Genomic DNA, 17,937 nt, shown 5'->3' with positions numbered 1-17,937 from the left:
ATGACTGTCGTCACAATGTGTTGATACTCTGTCAACCATGAACTGGCCTCGAATGGGAAGTTTACTAGTCAGAGGCACTACCCGTTGACCATGAGCACTTACTATTTGGCAAGTATGGCGTTTGAGTTGAAGATCTTCTACAGCTACATCACACTTTCCCCCATCAGTATTTGTGGTCAGTGGTCATTTTACACTAGTTCTGTCATTGTAGTTATCTTTGTCGCACTGTTGACCAGCAGCGCATGCTAAACTGTGAAGGATGTCTTCAAGGGACAACTAGTGTCATCTGTGACAATTTTTGTTATGTCTATGACTGTACACAAAATTATCTCAGCTTTTGTAGTTGAGACTTACACAAGCACTTCTGTTATATGCACTACCATTAGGTATCTGGTACGTGCAAAAGATTAATTTCTTGCTGATGTCAAGCCCCAGTAATTCAATAACTGATACTTCAGTTTGATCGTCATAACTAACTGTACTAAGGTAAGTGTTTCAATTGTTGCTTTTCTGATATAAATAAATGTTCCTCCACATAGTGAAGAATTTCTGCAGTGAGATTCTGTTTTTCAAACAATGTTAATACTGACATTGAATTTCTGTGTATCTACACCAGTGTTCTGTGACACACAATACCATGTAGTTCAAAGATTGTTTTACTTTTTAATGAAAGATTGTTAAGCCTCTGAAATGTCCAGTTTTTTGTTCTTCTTTATGATGTCTAGTAAGCATCCCATCTTCTTTGTCAGACTTCATATTGTGAGTGCTTACATCACCAGTTTCTTTATACTGATGGAGGTACTCTTTAGGCAGGGTAACCTGTTGTTTGGATTTACCCTAAATAGGACTTCGACAAAGTTAGATTAAAATTAATTTTGCATAATTGTAAAGAATTAAAATTATGACCCATAAAACATGAAAATAAATAACTAGATTATCTAATATAGGATTCACTAGCAAAATAGGTGGAATGTGAGTAGGTGTAGGACTAGGAGAGCAGGAAGAAGAAGAAGAAGAAGAAGAAGAAGATGGCATGACAATATTCGAAATTATGTAAGAAGAATGAATATCAGTGCTGACCAACTAGTGCATTAGACAAAAGGGAATGGGCGAGAATTGTGGAGTAGATGTATATTCTTAAGGCCCTATCCATACAAAAGAAAGATCATAATATTGGACAGTAGTATTGTGGATTGTTTGTACTTCATGTATAATAAATGGATGTGCCCATTGTCCTTTTCTAATCTCTAAGAGCAGTTCTCTGCTAAATTAAATACAAATTCTGTTGAATGATGGCATCATTCATTGAGTCTCCATTGTGAAAGAGTATTTGAAGACAGGGTTCAAAATTTTATTTTGTTTCACTACTTTGCTAGTTTGATGACAATCTTGCTAACAATTTTCTCAACCTATGTTCTCTTTTATTCTATCAGCAGCCTATTGAAGATGAAGTGGTCTGACTCTATCAAACCAATAGGAACAGGAGGGGAAAATTGCTGCCCTTCAGGCTGAGCTAGATCAGGCTAGGGAAGATCTGGACAGGTTAAGGAGGGAGAAGGGCAAAGAGAGGTGGGAAGTGGCAACAGGTAGCAGAAGGAATAGGCCTAGAACTAAGTCTGACAGTTTTGTGGTGAATGTCAAAAATAAGTTTGACCTGTTGCTTCAGTTAGAAACTGATGAGCCTCAAGCAGAGGTAGGTGTAGACATCACACAACAAACTTTCAATAGGAAATTGAAAAAGAATGTAGGAAAGTCATCGAAAAGAAAGGAAGTTTTGTTATTAGGCAGTTCTCATGCCAGAGGTGTAGGCCAACTTCTGCAGGAGGAAGTAGGACCAGAATACCAGGTCACAAATTTTTTCAAACCAAGTGCTAGTCTGGATCAGGTGACAGAGGATTTAGGTTCACTCTGTAAAGGATTTACCAGGGAAGACACCGTGGTTATTGTGGGAGTGCCAGGGAACAGCATCGACAGAGATCCTGGGTACAGTATAGAGTGTGACCTGGTAAAGATTGCGTCAGCATCGAGACACACCAATGTTGAATTTGTATCTGTCCTGAGACGCCATGACTGGCCTCATTTGAACTCTTCTGTTGGGAGAGTTAATTTGGAGTTGGAACGACTGCTTGGATCGGGTGCGGGGGCTCATATTGGTGTGGTTCCTGTTGATTATCTCAGTAGGTGGGACTATACCAGGCACGCCCTACATCTCAACAGGAAAGGGAAGGGGAAACTGGCTGGGGTAATAGCAGGAAATTTAAGGGGGGGAGGCACTGCCATGAATGGTAAAATACCAGTGGTTACAGGTGTTGGAGCAGCACCTTTTTTAGGATAGGTAAGACAGAAAGATGTCAAGTTCTACGAGAGGTCAGGATTGAAACAAATCTTCAGTTTAGGAAAGAAATTAAACAGCACAATTCTAGCACATTGGATCACCAATCACAGCTATCAATTATAAATTTTCACCAATCACCAGAAATTTTATCTCCACCAAGTTGTATCTCAGTCCTAGGTAATTCCATTGATGAATTAAAGTCACCCAACCCAGTTGACATAATCTGCCTCTCTGAACACCATGTGACCACTGGTATAGGAACTAGGCCTAAGCACAATGAGAAACTCAGACAGGAGAGTACTGCAAATGTTAGAATAAGGAAAGGTTCTCATAAAAGTATAATTAAAAATAATGTAAGTATATTTCATCAAAATATTGGGAGTTTAAAGAATAAAGTAGATGAGCTTCTGGTTTGTTTAGAAGATTTAGAAGCTGAGAATGAAATAGATATACTATGCCTGTCTGAGCATCACATTGTTACTGATATGGATAAGGTAAATGTAAGTGGTTATAACTCTCTGCACATGTAATGAGAGAAAATATGGAGAAAGGAGGAGTTGCCATATATGTCAAAAGTTATCATTGTGCAAAAAGTATAGAAACAAAAAAGTTTTGTGTAGAGAAACATATAGAAGCATGTGCCTGTGAGCTTAAATTAAATAAAGGCACATTTATAATTGTAACTGTATATAGGTCCCCATCAGGAAATTTTCATCTATTTCTGAAAAATTTGGACTCCTTGTTGTGCTATCTGTCAGACAGGGGGAAGCAAACTATTATTTGTGGGGACTTCAATGTAGATTCTCTGAAAGAGGGTAATAGGAAAAATGACCTTGAAGTATTACTCGGTTCTTTCAATTTGACACCCGTTATTGATTTTCCTACTTGGGTGGTAAAGGATAGCAGCTCACTGATAGATAACTTCTTTATAGACCAAGATAAGTTTAACCAGATAAATGCTCAGCCTGTTGAGAATGGTCTTTCTGATCATGGTGCACAGCTAGTTACAATATATGACATAGCTCCATTCAGCAATACTAAACAGTCCTCGAAAGTAGTACGTTCAGTCAACGATTTAACAATTGCAAATTTCAGGGAAAGCCTACAGCAGTTAGACTGGGATGAGGTGCACCGTGAACCTGATGCCAATTTAAAATATAATTTATTTCATGACATTTTTGTAAATGCATTTGAAAACTGCTTCCCCAAGAAAATAGTTAAATATACTCGTAAGAAACCTTGTAACAAACCATGGCTTACTAAGGGTATAAAAATGTCTTGTAACTGGAAAAGGGAAATGTATCTGACAGCAAGAAAGAGTAGTGACCCAGAAACTATCAAAAATTATAAAAACTACTGTGTTATATTAAGAAAAGTTATTAAAAAATCCAGGAGTATGTGTATCATGTCTGAAATCAGCAACTCTGATAATAAAATTAAAACAATTTGGAATATTACTAAAAGAGAAACAGGTCAACCAAGAGCAGAGGAAGACAGTATTACCATCAAATTGAATGAAAACTTTAGGAACAAAAAGTCAGAAGTTGAAAATATTTTTAATAATCATTTTCTAAATGTTGTGGATATAGTAGGATCTAGGTGTTCATTAGAAGATGCTAGGCTGTTAATGGAAGAGGCCATACCTATGCAATTTGATACAATTGAAATCTCACCCACTTCTCCCTCTGAAATTAGGAAAATAATAAACTTGCTTAAAAGCAAAAACTCACATGGAATTGATGGCATTTCCAGCAAAATACTAAAAGCTTGTTCTCAACAGATAAGTAAGATTCTCAGCCACCTGTGTAATAGCTCTCTGGAACAGGGCATTTTCCCTGATAGACTGAAATATGCTATTGTTATACCTTTGCATAAAAAGGGGGATAGATCTGATGTCAACAATTACCGTCCAATCTCCCTTCTAACAGCTTTATCCAAAATTTTTGAGAAAGTAATGTATTCAAGAGTAGCTTCACATATCTGTAAAAATGAAGTACTAACAAAATGTCAGTTTGGTTTCCAGAAAGGTTTTTCAACAGAAAATGCCATATATGCTTTCACCAGTCAAATTTTGAATGATCTGAATAACCGAACACCTCCCATTGGGATTTTTTGTGATCTCTCAAAGGCTTTTGATTGTGTAAATCATGAAATTCTGCTAGACAAGCTCAAGTATTGTGGCATGAGTGGGACAGTGCACAAATGGTTTAATTCATACCTAACTGGAAGAGTGCAGAAAGTTGAAATAAGTAGTTCTCGTAACATGCAATGATCAGCACATTCCTCAAACTGGGGAACTATCAAGAATGGGGTTCCACAAGGGTCAGTCTTGGGTCCTTTGTTGTTTTTATTATATATTAATGACTTGCCATTCTATATTCATGAAGAGGCAAAGTTAGTTCTCTTTGCTGATGATACAAGTATAGTAATCACACCTGAGAAACAAGAATTAACTGATGAAATTGTCAATACTGCCTTTCAGAAAATTACTAAGTGGTTCGTTGTAAACAGACTCTCACTGAATTTTGATAAGACACAGTACATACAGTTCCGTACAGTGAATGGTATGACGCCATTAATAAATATAGACCTTAATCAGAAGCATATAGCTAAGGTAGAATATTCCAAATTTTTAGGTATGTCCATTGATGAGAGATTAAATTGGAAGAAACACATTGATGATCTGCTGAAACGTTTGAGTTCAGCTACTTATGCAATAAGGGTCATTGCAAATTTTGGTGATAAACATCTTAGTAAATTAGCTTATTACGCCTATTTTCACTCATTGCTTTCATATGGCATCATATTTTGGGGTAATTCATCACTGAGGAATAAAGTATTTATTGCACAGAAGCGTGTAATCAGAATAATAGCTGGAGTCCACCCAAGATCATCCTGCAGACATTTATTTAAGGATTTAGGGATATTCACAGTAGCTTCTCAGTATATATACTCTCTTATGAAATTTGTTATTAACAACCAAACCCAATTCAAAAGTAATAGCAGTGTGCATAACTACAATACTAGGAGAAAGGATGATCTTCACTATTCAAGATTAAATCTAACTTTGGCACAGAAAGGGGTGAATTATACTGGCACTAAAGTCTTTGGTCACTTACCAAATAGTATCAAAAGTCTGACAGATAACCAACAAGTATTTAAGAAGAAATTAAAAGAATTTCTGAATGACAACTCCTTCTACTCCATAGATGAATTTTTAGATATAAATTAAGAAAAAAAATATATATATAAAAGAATAAAAATAAAAAAACACAAAAAAAGTAGTTATATTAACTTAAGTATGTTGTTAAATTAACCTAATTATGTCATGTATTGGAAAATTCGACTCGTTCCACATCATTACGAAATATTGTATTTATGATCCATGGAACTAGTATTAATCTAATCTAATCTCAATTGAAATTGTCTGTTCTATAAGGAACAATAATAAACAAATTTCTCATTGTTTCAGAACAACTGTGCGATACTTCCTGTACAATAAAATGTTGCCAACACATGTATGCACCACAGAGAAGATGAAATACCTAATCCACATGTGGAATGTAGCAAATTATGACTGTGAAGCTATATTTCATTCAGTTCAAAACTTCAGTTGCCTGTAAGCAATGGGGCATATTTTATTTACACCTAGAGAATAAAACTTGTTTCCTAACCTAAAACTTTTAATTACATTTTAAATTTTTTGCAAATAGTATATATGTATTTTGAGTGTCCAAAAAGGCTAGGTAAGATAGTAAATATATTTGTTACTGTAAAACAGTTTCAGAATTGATCTAATTTCAAGTGCCCTTTTGTATCTTTTTAAGTATATTTTTGGCATTGTGAAACTTCTTTTAAAACAAATATTGTGCAGTGGGCAAATTTTACTACAGAAATTCAATAATGAGTGATAACAGAATTCAAAGTTAATAACATGTTCTGAGACATATTATAAGGTTCATCTGAAACATACATTTAATTGGTATCAACATCCTACTCATACCTTTGTCTAACACAGTCTGTTTAAAGTGGTGGTAAGATAGGTATAGTGCATACATCTTTATACATTGATTCATTTGTTCATTCTGCAGATTCCACCATGAAGGAGAGCCTTCAGGGATGTGATAAGAGTCTATGTATACACTAAGAAAACACAAGCAAATAGTGGAAACTTCAACTGTATACTGTATTAACAACAAACTGTCACCATACAGCTTAAAGCTGTTTGTGTCAGTTAATTAGTTAGTTAGTTTCATGTGTTCATGAATCATTTGTACAATTAATTGTAATATGTGAAACCAGTTATTTTACATTCATATTACACATTCTTATGTAAATGTGGGAGTTAGTAATGGCTACACTCCACCTTTTACGGATTACAAAAGTAGTTCTTCCAGGAAACAGAAGACAGTATCAAGGAGAACCTTTCCCTTTTTATTTTTTTATTTAACTTTGTTGTCTATCAGACATTTTATGTCCTTGGGCAAGTGATCAAAATTTTTGGCGCCAACATCGCACACTCCTTTTGTGCTAAAGACAACCTTAACATGGAGTAATGAATGTCATTTTTTTCTTTTTATATTGTGATTATGTAGATCATTATTCCTTTTGAATTGCAGTGGATTATTTGCAACAAACTTCATGAGGGAATAAATATACTGTGAAGCAGTAGTAAAGATTCCTTATTCCTTAAACAGATATCTGCAAGGTGATTGTATATATCATTCCTACATCACGTTTTTGATCAATGTAGACTATCTTTTGCAAAGTTACCCTAGAACATTATTCCATTATTGAATGAAAATGCACAAAATATGTTGACTTAGTTATTTGATTCTCCCCAAGATTTACAGTAATTCAAAGTGCAAATGTGGTTCAACGAAGTTGTTTTAGGAGTTCCAAAAAGTCCTTTTTCCTGTTAAAATTCTCATCAATACTGAAACTTAAGAATTTTGAAGTATCCACATTGTTTATGACTTCCTCACTGTGTGTTACACTTATCATCGGTGTGGTACCCTTAGATATGCAGAACTAAATATGTTGTGTCTTTCTGAATCTGAAAATGAGACCATTTGCAGAAAACCACTCAGTGATACTTCAACGAATATTATTTACCATTTACTGTGTGTGTCTGGATTGATTACAATACAATTGTCATCCATAAAAGAACTAATTCTGCTTGTTGTATATTAGACAAAGATCTTTTACAAAATGACAAACAATTGGGGACATCAGATTGAGCCTTGTGGAATCCCACAGTGATTTCTCCTCAGTCAGAAAAATATCCACTGGTTGCATTAGCTGAATTATTAACCACAGTTTTCTGCATTCTTTTTCTTAGATATGACGTTATCCATTGGCTGGCTACACCATCAGTTCCACAAAATCTCAACTTATCTAAGGGAACACTGAGCTTCACACATTCATGTATCTTAGATAGGTCACAGAAAATGCCAGATGGTGCTATTTTTTAAATTAATGCTTATAAAATTAGGTGAGGCAGCATGAAAATGTCATTGAGCACCTCTTCTGAAATTCGTACTGTAATGTACTCAAGATGATATTCTTGCTAAGTTGGGATAGTATTGTAGAATACGTGACCCTCTCAACAGTTTTGGAAAATGATGTCAGTAGTGTAAAATGAGTTCCTCCCAGCATATGCAGTAATCAAATAATTTATGGTGTTAAGCTATGTGGCATCTTCAACAACCACCAATATTTTGACAAGTTCATGAAGAATTTAAGCAAAAACCACCATCTCCATAAAGTCACTTGCTAATTTAATTTCAACCACTTTCTTAATAATATTATCCCAATAGCTGGAAGTTCATGTAAGAATCTCCAAGTGTGATGGTTCCATAGGATGACCTGTGCCAAGACAAATTTGCTTGGCTGTTGAGTGTGTGATGCTTATGCTCAGTACACTGGTCCCCCATGTTCCTGAAGGTCTGACCAGTATATCACCTGCCACAACTGCAAGACATATAGTAGACGCCCTCCTGCCCCAAATAAAGGCCTACTTTACAGATCCTAAAAGGACCATAATCTTAGATGGTAGTCAAAAAATCATGTTTCACATCATATTTCCATAAAATAAAATCAGCCCTGTGAGAAATACTTCCTGCATAAGGGAAAAAGGCCATAGACTTAAATGCTATATTGGTATTATCATCACTCACCTATACACTGTTGGTCTGTAGCATAACACATATGTCATATGTCTTCCACTATAACCATTCTAATGAAAGGTGAGCTCAAGATGGACTGACTCAGCTGGAAAGCTCTCAAGAGACTGAGATGACCTGGGCTCTATGAACCAAGATAGGAAGTAACCTGTCACACTGAGCACCAAACACAGAGTAATAGCAGAGAAGACGAGGAGGATTACAAAGTCAATATTTTAAAAAACAATGGCTAACACATTCTAAAATATAGAAGCAAACCTTGGAGCTTAACTAAGGAAGACAAGAACACACTGCAATGAATTTTTTTAGTTAAGTTACAGATGTAGCATCAGAGGTCAAGTGCAAAGCAGGAGAACAACTTGCTATATACTGTACAAATGAAAAACAGAGCAAGGATGTGTGAAATGGAAACATCATATCCACAGAATGTCTGAAGTCAGATTAGTCAAACATGTAAGCAATTATAAACCAGTAAGAAAGAGAGATAGAGGAAGACCTACTTCAGGGAAGATGTAACAGACTGTAAGCCTGTTCCATGAAGTGAAGAAAATAGGCTAAAAATCAAATTTTATGTAGTAGTTTAATATTATTAATACATAATACATATATCACTACTAAATTCATCAATGGATTACCAGTAGTTGGCCACCAATATATCCTTTATAATTCTCTTAAACTGAATTTTATTAGTAAATTAACTCCTTATGGCTGCTTGCAAGTTACTTAAATTGTGGGTTCCTAAATAGTGATCACCTTTCTGGACCAAAGTAAATGACATGACATGACATCTAGATTATTATTTCCAGTACTGAGCAATTGGTTTAAAAAAGAGAGATAAATATTTATGATAAATTTCACTGTGGAATAAATATACTGGGGGGCAGAAGGTCTCATTAACAGGCTGTATTAAAGACATGAAACTAACCTCAGAATGGGTGAACATAATATTTGGGGTCCCAAAATAATGGACACTGGACCCAGTCTCATTCTTAACCTACATGAATGATGTTCAAATGAGTTTTAAGGGAAGTTCAGTGGTTGTATTGTTTGCTGATGACTCGAGCATACGATCGAGGGTTGAGACTTGGTCTTGGCAGACAAAGCACATGTGATAACTGAACAGTCCTTCAAGCATCTAAAGTAGGCACCAACGGTTATATTTGGAATGCGCACGCGTACACACGAGTGCGCGTGCGTGCATACATATTCATAATCATATAATTCACACGCCCATAGCCACAGTCATCTCTGGATATAAAGGCCAGACTGCAGCAGCTGCTCTCACACTTGTGGCAGATGGTGGGGGTAGATTAGTAGTGTGGGGTGGGGACTGAGACAAATAACAGGGTAGAAGTGGTTGAATACCCCATAATTCTGCCTATGGTAATGTGTAGGGACATGGCAGTGACAGATTGGTGTGCTGCTATGTGCAACATTGGAAGGCTGTGCTGGGGGAGAATAGGTGGGGTGGAGAGGGTAGCAAGGGATAAGCAAAAAACCAGTGAAGAGGAAGGGACTCTGCAGGTGCACTGGGGGATAATAGGCACATGTGAGGCCAGAGTAGGAGTAATGAAGTCTATAGAGGCAGCTGCGTACAAGGACAGGTAGAAGTTGCGACGGGGAGGGGGGTTACAGGAATGAAGGAGATGTTATAGGGAAAGTTCTCACAAACACAGTTCAGAAAAGTTGGTGACTTTGGGATGGAAACAGCACAGCTGTGAGCAGATGTTTAAGCCAAAGACATCATGTTAGATGATGTGTAAACAACTTGGGTGGACAGACAGCTTGTTAGTGAGAGTACTGGACAGTGGTTCCAGGATAATCAGTGAACCACATGGTTGATTTCACAGTTGGCTCTGCCTTTGATGGGGTTTGGGACACCTGTGACAGGACTGGAGTAGTTGGTAGTGCAAGGATGTATGGGACAGGCCTTGCATGTAGTTCTGTTATAGGAATAGGAGTCATGGTACAAAGGGGTTGTGAGCACTGGTGTAATAAGGATGGACAAATATGTTTTATAGGTTTGGTGGATGGTAGATGACTACCATGGGAAGGGTAGGGAGGATATTTCCCACTTCAGGTGAGGAACTGTGGAGTGTGTGTGAGTCCTTTTACCACACAGTAACCTGCTCACCACTGCAGATGCCAATTCCCTCTATACTATCATCCCTACTCTCATGGCCTCATCATCATTAAACATCACCATTCTTAATGCCTGACTGACTGCAGTGTCCTTCTTGGTCATCATGAGCAACTATATTCTGACACAAAATCTCCTTTGTAAGCATCACCTACAAATAAATCCACAATACAGCCATGGGCACCCATTTGCCAAACAATTCATGGGTCGTATAGAGGAATCCTTCCTAGCCATGCAGAATCCTGAACCTCTCACCTGGTTCACATTCAATGTTGTCATCATCTTGACCTGCACTGTGAGTGAGGAGGCCCAATCCATATTAGCCCGAACATAAACACTTTTTGCCTCATTTGCTTCACCTTGTCCTCCTCAACCCAACAAACCACCTTCCTCAAAGTTGACCTACACCTCATGGATGTCTCCATCGGTACCTCTGTCCACATCAAATCTACCAATCACCAACAGTACCTCTATTTAAATGGCAGCCTCCCATTCCGCACCAAGAAGTGCTTCCATACAGCCTAGCCACATGTGGTTGTCGCATGTGAGGTGATGGTCAGCCTGTTTCCTCATATGCTGAAGGTCTCACTGATGCCTTCACAGATCAAAATTACCCTCCCATTCTTGTCGAGAGACAGATCTCTCTGCCTTGTCTCTCTAGGTACCTACTATCCACTGTCAAGGAAATCAATCATGTTCTCTGCCAACATTTCGGCTACCTCTTGTCATGTCTTGAAATGTGAAATTTCCTCCCCACCTCTCCTGCTGTGGTATTCTGCCACCCATCTACACAATATCCTTATCTGTTTGTTTCACCCTGCTCATAACTCTTCTCCATGGCACTTATCCCCGCACTAGACCTGAAAGCAAGCCCTATCTCAAACATCCTCTCAAAAGTGTCTACTCCAGTCCTATCACAGGCACTTCCTACCTCATCAAAGGCAGGGTCATCACTGAAAGCAGCCATGTGATCTACCAACTTTGCTGCAACCGTGTGTGCCATTCTACATGGGTAACTGTTGGGGTTTGGTGAAGAAAATAAATTTGTAAGACAAAATTGAAATTAACTCTTCTAGTCAATCCCGTAAATTACGTATAATAAAAGGCCAGCACAGCAAAGGAAGTATGAGACAATCTAAGAAGAGCTTTTGAAGATATTTACTTAGGAAAGCATGTTTACTAAGAGAGATTATCACCACATATTTAGGCAAATGTAAAAATTTTGAAGCATCCATAAACAAAATCATCTTACTTTGAATAGTATAAGACATACTGAATTCAATGTTGCTGAAGAATGGATTGATACCTTGTTACTACTAGCAGTACTAAGTGATAAGTACTTCCCCATGATAATGGACATAGAGAGTTCGGGGATACCAATTACAGGTGAAAGCATAAAAGTCAATATATTACAAGATGTTAAGAATGTGCTAGAATATCTTGTCAACAAAAAGGAAGCAGCTTTGTATTCAAATTACAAAAAGTAGTAGTTTGTTCAGTATTATAAATGCCAAAGAATGAGACATTTTGCATCAAGCTACACAAAAAAAGTACACAAGGAAGAAAGTCAGTTTTCAAAAGATTCAGAAATGAAGACAAGCACTTACTGCATATTATTCTTATAATAAAACTCAAGGCAAGAATAAAGACTGGTTCCTGGATTCTGGGGCATCTATGCATATTACAAAAGACTTATCAGTTTTTCACATTGTGAACTGATAGGAAAGATAAACTTTAATTTAAATGTTAAAGGAGAATCACAAGATATTATAGCACATAATGTACATTATGTGAAGAATATCACTACAAAATTGCTTTCAGTTGTGAAATGGTGAATAAGGGCAACAAGTCAATTTCTTATTTAAACGGCACGGAAGTAAATAATCAGAATGGCACAGCAAGTAAAACAAGGGGTGTTTATAAATTAGATGTTCTTAAAGTGGGAAATAGTCAAGTTCTGCAAAAAGTTTTTTTATGGCATCAAAGACTCCATAATCTTAATAGGATAAGCATGATCTTATTAAAAGGTCTGACAACAGTGCTCAAAGGATTGTAATAGTTGTAACAATATTGTGAAATTTGTATAGCAAAGCCAGATTACATTTTAAAACAAGTAAAAAAATCTGAGTGTTTGTCAGATACACGCAGATCTTTGTGGGCCTATGGAAAAGGAATCTATAGGAGGTAGTTGTTATTTTCTTACCTTGATTGATAATTTTTCAAGATATGCCCAAGTTTATTTCCATGGAACCAAGTACAAAGTGAGTGAAATATTTGATGATTTTCACATTATAGGTGAAAGATAGACTAGGAAGAAAATATAAGTTCTCAGATCAGATCAAACAATGGTACCAAATGTGTCAATAAACAGTTTAGACAGCTACTGAATGAATTTGGAATCAAACATCAAACTACAATTTGCCATAGTTCTGCTCAAAATGGATTAACAGAATGGGCCAACAGAACAATTGTAGAGAAAGCAAGGAGCATGCTAAAGGATACAGGATAACCAAAATGTTACTTGGCAGAAGCAGTACCAATTGCATTATATCACTAAAGCTGCAACAAGCAAGACTCCATGAAGTTTGTACTGGAAAAAAAACCTGATCTAGATCATCTAAGAATTTTTGTATGTAAGGCCATGGTACAGGTTCCCAAACAACTTAGAAGATGAGACTGCAAATCTGTAAAACATATTTTTATTCAATACTGCAAAGATTCCATAGGTTACATATTCATAATTCCTAAAAAGAAAGAGGTTATAACTAGCAGAGATGTAGGATTTTTGAATGTGGTGACAATGAAACAAATGGTGAAAAAGTATGTGTACATATTAATCCTGAAGATGATGTCCAAGAACATGTCAAGGTACCAGTAAACTTAGAAACTAAAGGACCTGAAAAAATTTTTCAGGAACAATCAGATATGTTTATTGAAAGTAAAATGGATAATGAGATCCACGAAACTCCAGCAACAAAGGACATAAATTTATGATGTTCGTCACATATGATAAATACTTAAGATGTTTCCAGATAAAGATGATGAGACTTGTGTACAGGGTAAATACTTTCTGATTCATTGAACAAACCTCTTAAGTGAAGACAAGTTCAAGAAATTGGTAAAACTGTATGATTTAACAACATGAAGTTCCAGTGCTTTGAGATTGTGTAGTGGTGGTATAAGCTGTGACCAGCACACCTGTCGGCAAAGACGTAGCGTGAAGATCGATAGTTGGCACTGGATCAAGCATGTCTCTCAGGAGGGAGGCCAAGAGACACTTTCAGCAACAAGCTGCTAATGCCCTCTTGACAGCAAGTGTTTAGATCACCACCACTGACCGTCAATCTCAGTTACTAGCTTTCTAGTCTGTCTCTGGCTTTTCCTTTCTTTCTCTTTTGTGTTATATATTTTGTCCATTTTATTCTCACACTCGTGGCATTGTTTTATTAGGAACAAGACTCTGATGACCTTGTAGTTTGGTCCCGTCTCCCGCCTTTAAACCAACCAACCATCTAGTCTGTCTCAGTCTGTCACTAGCACAGTTGCCAAGCCACTGATGTAACTCGCACTCAGTCAGCATGTGTAATCGCATAGCGGGACTTGTACTTCACCAGCAGTGAGGCCAACATAGACTATTAGTGAAGAGCTTATACCACAGCACATGGAATCTTAATGTTAAGTAGCTTCTGTTTATGTACAAAAAGAACCCTGTTCATACATGTGTGCAGTAGTGTTGTGGAAAGAGGGTACCAGCCACCAAACAGCATCCTCTCCCTTGATCGCTATGGTACAAGACTCAATACCAATGACATACTAGATGTTCTGTGTTATGTCCCTTTGTGTAGTATCTCTTTGTAAATTGCCAGGAACACATTAACTATAGTAAAATATATGTTCCTAAATAGTGTTTTTCAACATTATTGTACTGCACAAATTTACACTGCAGAAAGAAAATTAGTATGTCCTTAAAAATGTTTCCAATTCATCAAGATTTATTGCTGCAACTGTGCATATCAAGAACATGAAATGATTACATTTATGGATCAATAGCACAAGCAGTTCTGAGGTACTCGGTATCAACCCATGCAGAAACACTCAAATTAGTATGTGATGTAGTCTCAACAGGAGACAGTGCAGGTGCTAACACTGGCACCCAGTCGATCATACAGATGGCAAATACTGTTGTGGGTTATGTTATGCTGTGCCTGCTCAAGATGTTCAAGTAGTTCTGCAACAGTTGTTGGTTGATGAGTTGCACGAGTCACTCTCATTCCATCACATCCCACACGTTCACTGCAGACAAGTCCAGAGATCTTTCTGGCCAGGGAAGCTGCTGAACATCTTGCAGAGCATATAGAGTTTCAGAGGCAGTGTGTGGGGCAGCATCATCATGTTGGAACAACACATTACCTTCCTGGTGCAAGAACTGAATGAGTGGAAGATGGGCTGTAGGTGTGTGTGCCTGTAGTCCGACTGCTAATAACCATTTCACAACACTGTACTGTGGTAGCTGTATAATGCTACCCTTACAATGATCCTGTCAGGTGTCTGTGCTGCGTGGACATCCAGAATCTCATCTACAGTTGTGAGAATATTCACGTGACCACTGTTACCAGCATCATTGTGCACCTGACTCAGCACTTCCAACTTGTGTGGCATTTCTCTGAAAGAACTATTTCATCATTCGCAATGCCACAGTTTGACCCCTTTCAAATTCTCAGTTAGCTGTAGGAAGTAAAAGTGCATCTCATGGGATGGTTGCTTGCTTGTTTCACACGTTAACATCACAGTGAGCCATCCAGCTGTGAGCATTCCCTATTAAAGGGTAAACACAGGTGAGTCACTGATAGCTATGCCAATATCCTATCTGTTGGTGGAGGACCTTGAAACCCTTATCAGTACATGTACTGACCCAACAGGAACCATTTCCCTGCTCCAACTCTAGCCTCACACATGGCTTCTTTCCGGCAGCACACCTATACAATCCTTTCCCCATCTTCCCCTATCCTTGCCTTGCTATCTCTGACCCATACCTCTTCTGTACCCCTGTATTGACACCAGTGTGTGTGTGTGTGTGTGTGTGTGTGTGTGTGTGTGTGTGTGTGTGTGTGTGTGAGAGAGAGAGAGAGAGAGAGAGAGAGAGAGAGAGAAGACCAAGACATGCCCCCCAGGCTACACCCTGATAATGCCCCCTGGGCAGCGTGCATATAGGCCGCTGCCACTGACCAAGCTGTCTCAGTTGGTGAATCTCTCAACCTTCATACCTCAATACATTGCCTGGGAATCAGTTTTGCACTTTAGCTAGCTGTGAGGGAATGTTAGCTATTGCATATAGTTGTGATATGGGTATGGACAAGATTCAAGAATTAGTACAAGTTTTCGATTGCTGTTAATTACAGAATTTCAGATTGGAAATCATCGAAGTTAAGTACTCAATTGGTTCTTGCAATAAAGTGTATTTTAACCATGTGTGCATTTTGTGTCTAGAGAGAGGAAACCAGCTACCCACTTACATCACTCTCTCCTCGTCCAGCCAGGAACCACGAAACATTACAAGAGGGCACAGCTACATCATCTCACATTCTGGGAGTGTACAGACGAGGGTGTTGTATATTTTCACTGCTTGTCATCTTATAGAATTGTCTGCTGAGGTAGTGTGTCTGAAGTAAATTATGTACTTTTTCAGAAAAATTGAACAGTAAGAATATTGTGTGAATTAGATAACAGTACATCTTCCAGAAGCCTTATTAAGGACCATGGAACTGTTACATTCTTACCTTTTGACCATGATCTCATCCCAACAATTGAATATGACCTCGAGCAGCTTCTCAGCCCTTAGGTCCATCCCACAACCTGACACCTGAATTCATCTCTATCCTCACACCAGCAATCTCATGCACTCCTACCTATTACCTGTTCCCCAGATTCCACAAATCCAACCTCACAGGTCTCCCTACTGATTGTCCCATTGTGGCTGGGTGCAACGCTTTGACAGAAAGAACATCTGCCTTTGTTGACCGACACCACTAAACGACTGTCTTTAACTCCCATCCTACATTCAAGACACTGCTTACTTTGTTCACTGCCTCTCCACAGTTCCTGTCCTGTTACCACCAGACTTCCTGTAGGTCACTGTGAATGTGACGTTCCTGCACACCAACATCGCAATGCACATGGCTTTGTGACCATGGAGCACTACCTTTCACAACATTGTCCTGGTACCAAACCCCCCCCCCCCCCCCCCCCACCTCTTTCGTAACCCTCTTAACCAAACACATCCTGACCCACAATTTACAAACAAATATGTGGTACTGCCATTGTTACTTGCATGTCACTATTCTGTGCCAACTTATTTACGGGCTAGGTGAGTGCTCACATTTCCCTTGTATTAGGCATTACATGCACTTTCAGTACATGTGATTCATAATGATAGCTGAACTGTGATGTACGAATACAAAACCCAAAACTAATTTTCATGTATACTTCACCTCCTTGTCTAGCATTCACAGCAGACTTAAATACTCTTAAGTTATTCAAGCAGTTCCCACCTACCAGAAAGCAATAAATTGTGGAAAGATTACATTTCATGTACTTTTCATTCCAACTGGTCTACAGCAAGCAGACCCCAAAGGTATATAACATGTAAGAGAACAAGAATACACTGTGCATGTGTACAAAGGATAAACATTATGCTAATTTACATTCCACAGATCCCAAATGAAATGGTCCTTATGGATGGAGTAAGTCAAATAATGTTGAACATGTGGTGGTGGTGGTGGTGGTGGTGGTGGTGGTGGTGGTGGTGTTGTGATCTCCAGTCCGAAGACTGGTTTGACGCAGCTGTCCATGCTACTCTATCTTGCACAAGCCTTTTCATCTCTGAATGACTACTACAAATTACAACATTCTTACACTGCTCACTGTATTCACCTCTAGGTCTCCCACTAAAACTTTTGCCCCCAAATTTCCCTCCAATACTAAATTGGTGATCACTTGATATCTCAGAATATGTCATATCAACCAATCCCTCCCACCATGCCACTAATTTCTTTTCTCATGAGTTCCATTCAGTAACTCCTCATTTGTTACATGATCTACCACCTAATCTTCAGCATTCTTCTATAGCACTACATTTCAAAAGCTTCTATTCCCTTCTTGTCTAAACAGTTCATCATCCATGTTTCACTTCCATACATGGCTACACTCTATACAAATACTTTCAGAAAGACTTTGTAATGCTTAAATCTATATTTGATGTTAATAAATTTTTCTTTTTC

At 38.0% G+C, this 17,937-nt stretch overlaps 1 protein-coding gene across 1 annotated transcript in view; it reads left to right on the top strand.

Moving 5' to 3' along the window:
• The window catches only part of LOC126481410 (uncharacterized), a 241,418-nt gene that overhangs the window by 213,323 nt on the left and 10,158 nt on the right, over nt 1–17,937 (top strand). The window contains exon 10 of the mRNA XM_050105147.1: nt 5,808–5,954. Within this exon, the coding sequence (XP_049961104.1) occupies nt 5,808–5,954 (147 nt within the window). The remainder of the gene's footprint in view (nt 1–5,807; nt 5,955–17,937) is intronic.

The sequence above is a fragment of the Schistocerca serialis genome, chromosome 5 (genome assembly GCF_023864345.2).
Source record: "Schistocerca serialis cubense isolate TAMUIC-IGC-003099 chromosome 5, iqSchSeri2.2, whole genome shotgun sequence".
Lineage (NCBI taxonomy): Eukaryota > Metazoa > Arthropoda > Insecta > Orthoptera > Acrididae > Schistocerca > Schistocerca serialis.
This window is presented reverse-complemented; position numbering and strand designations above follow the sequence as displayed.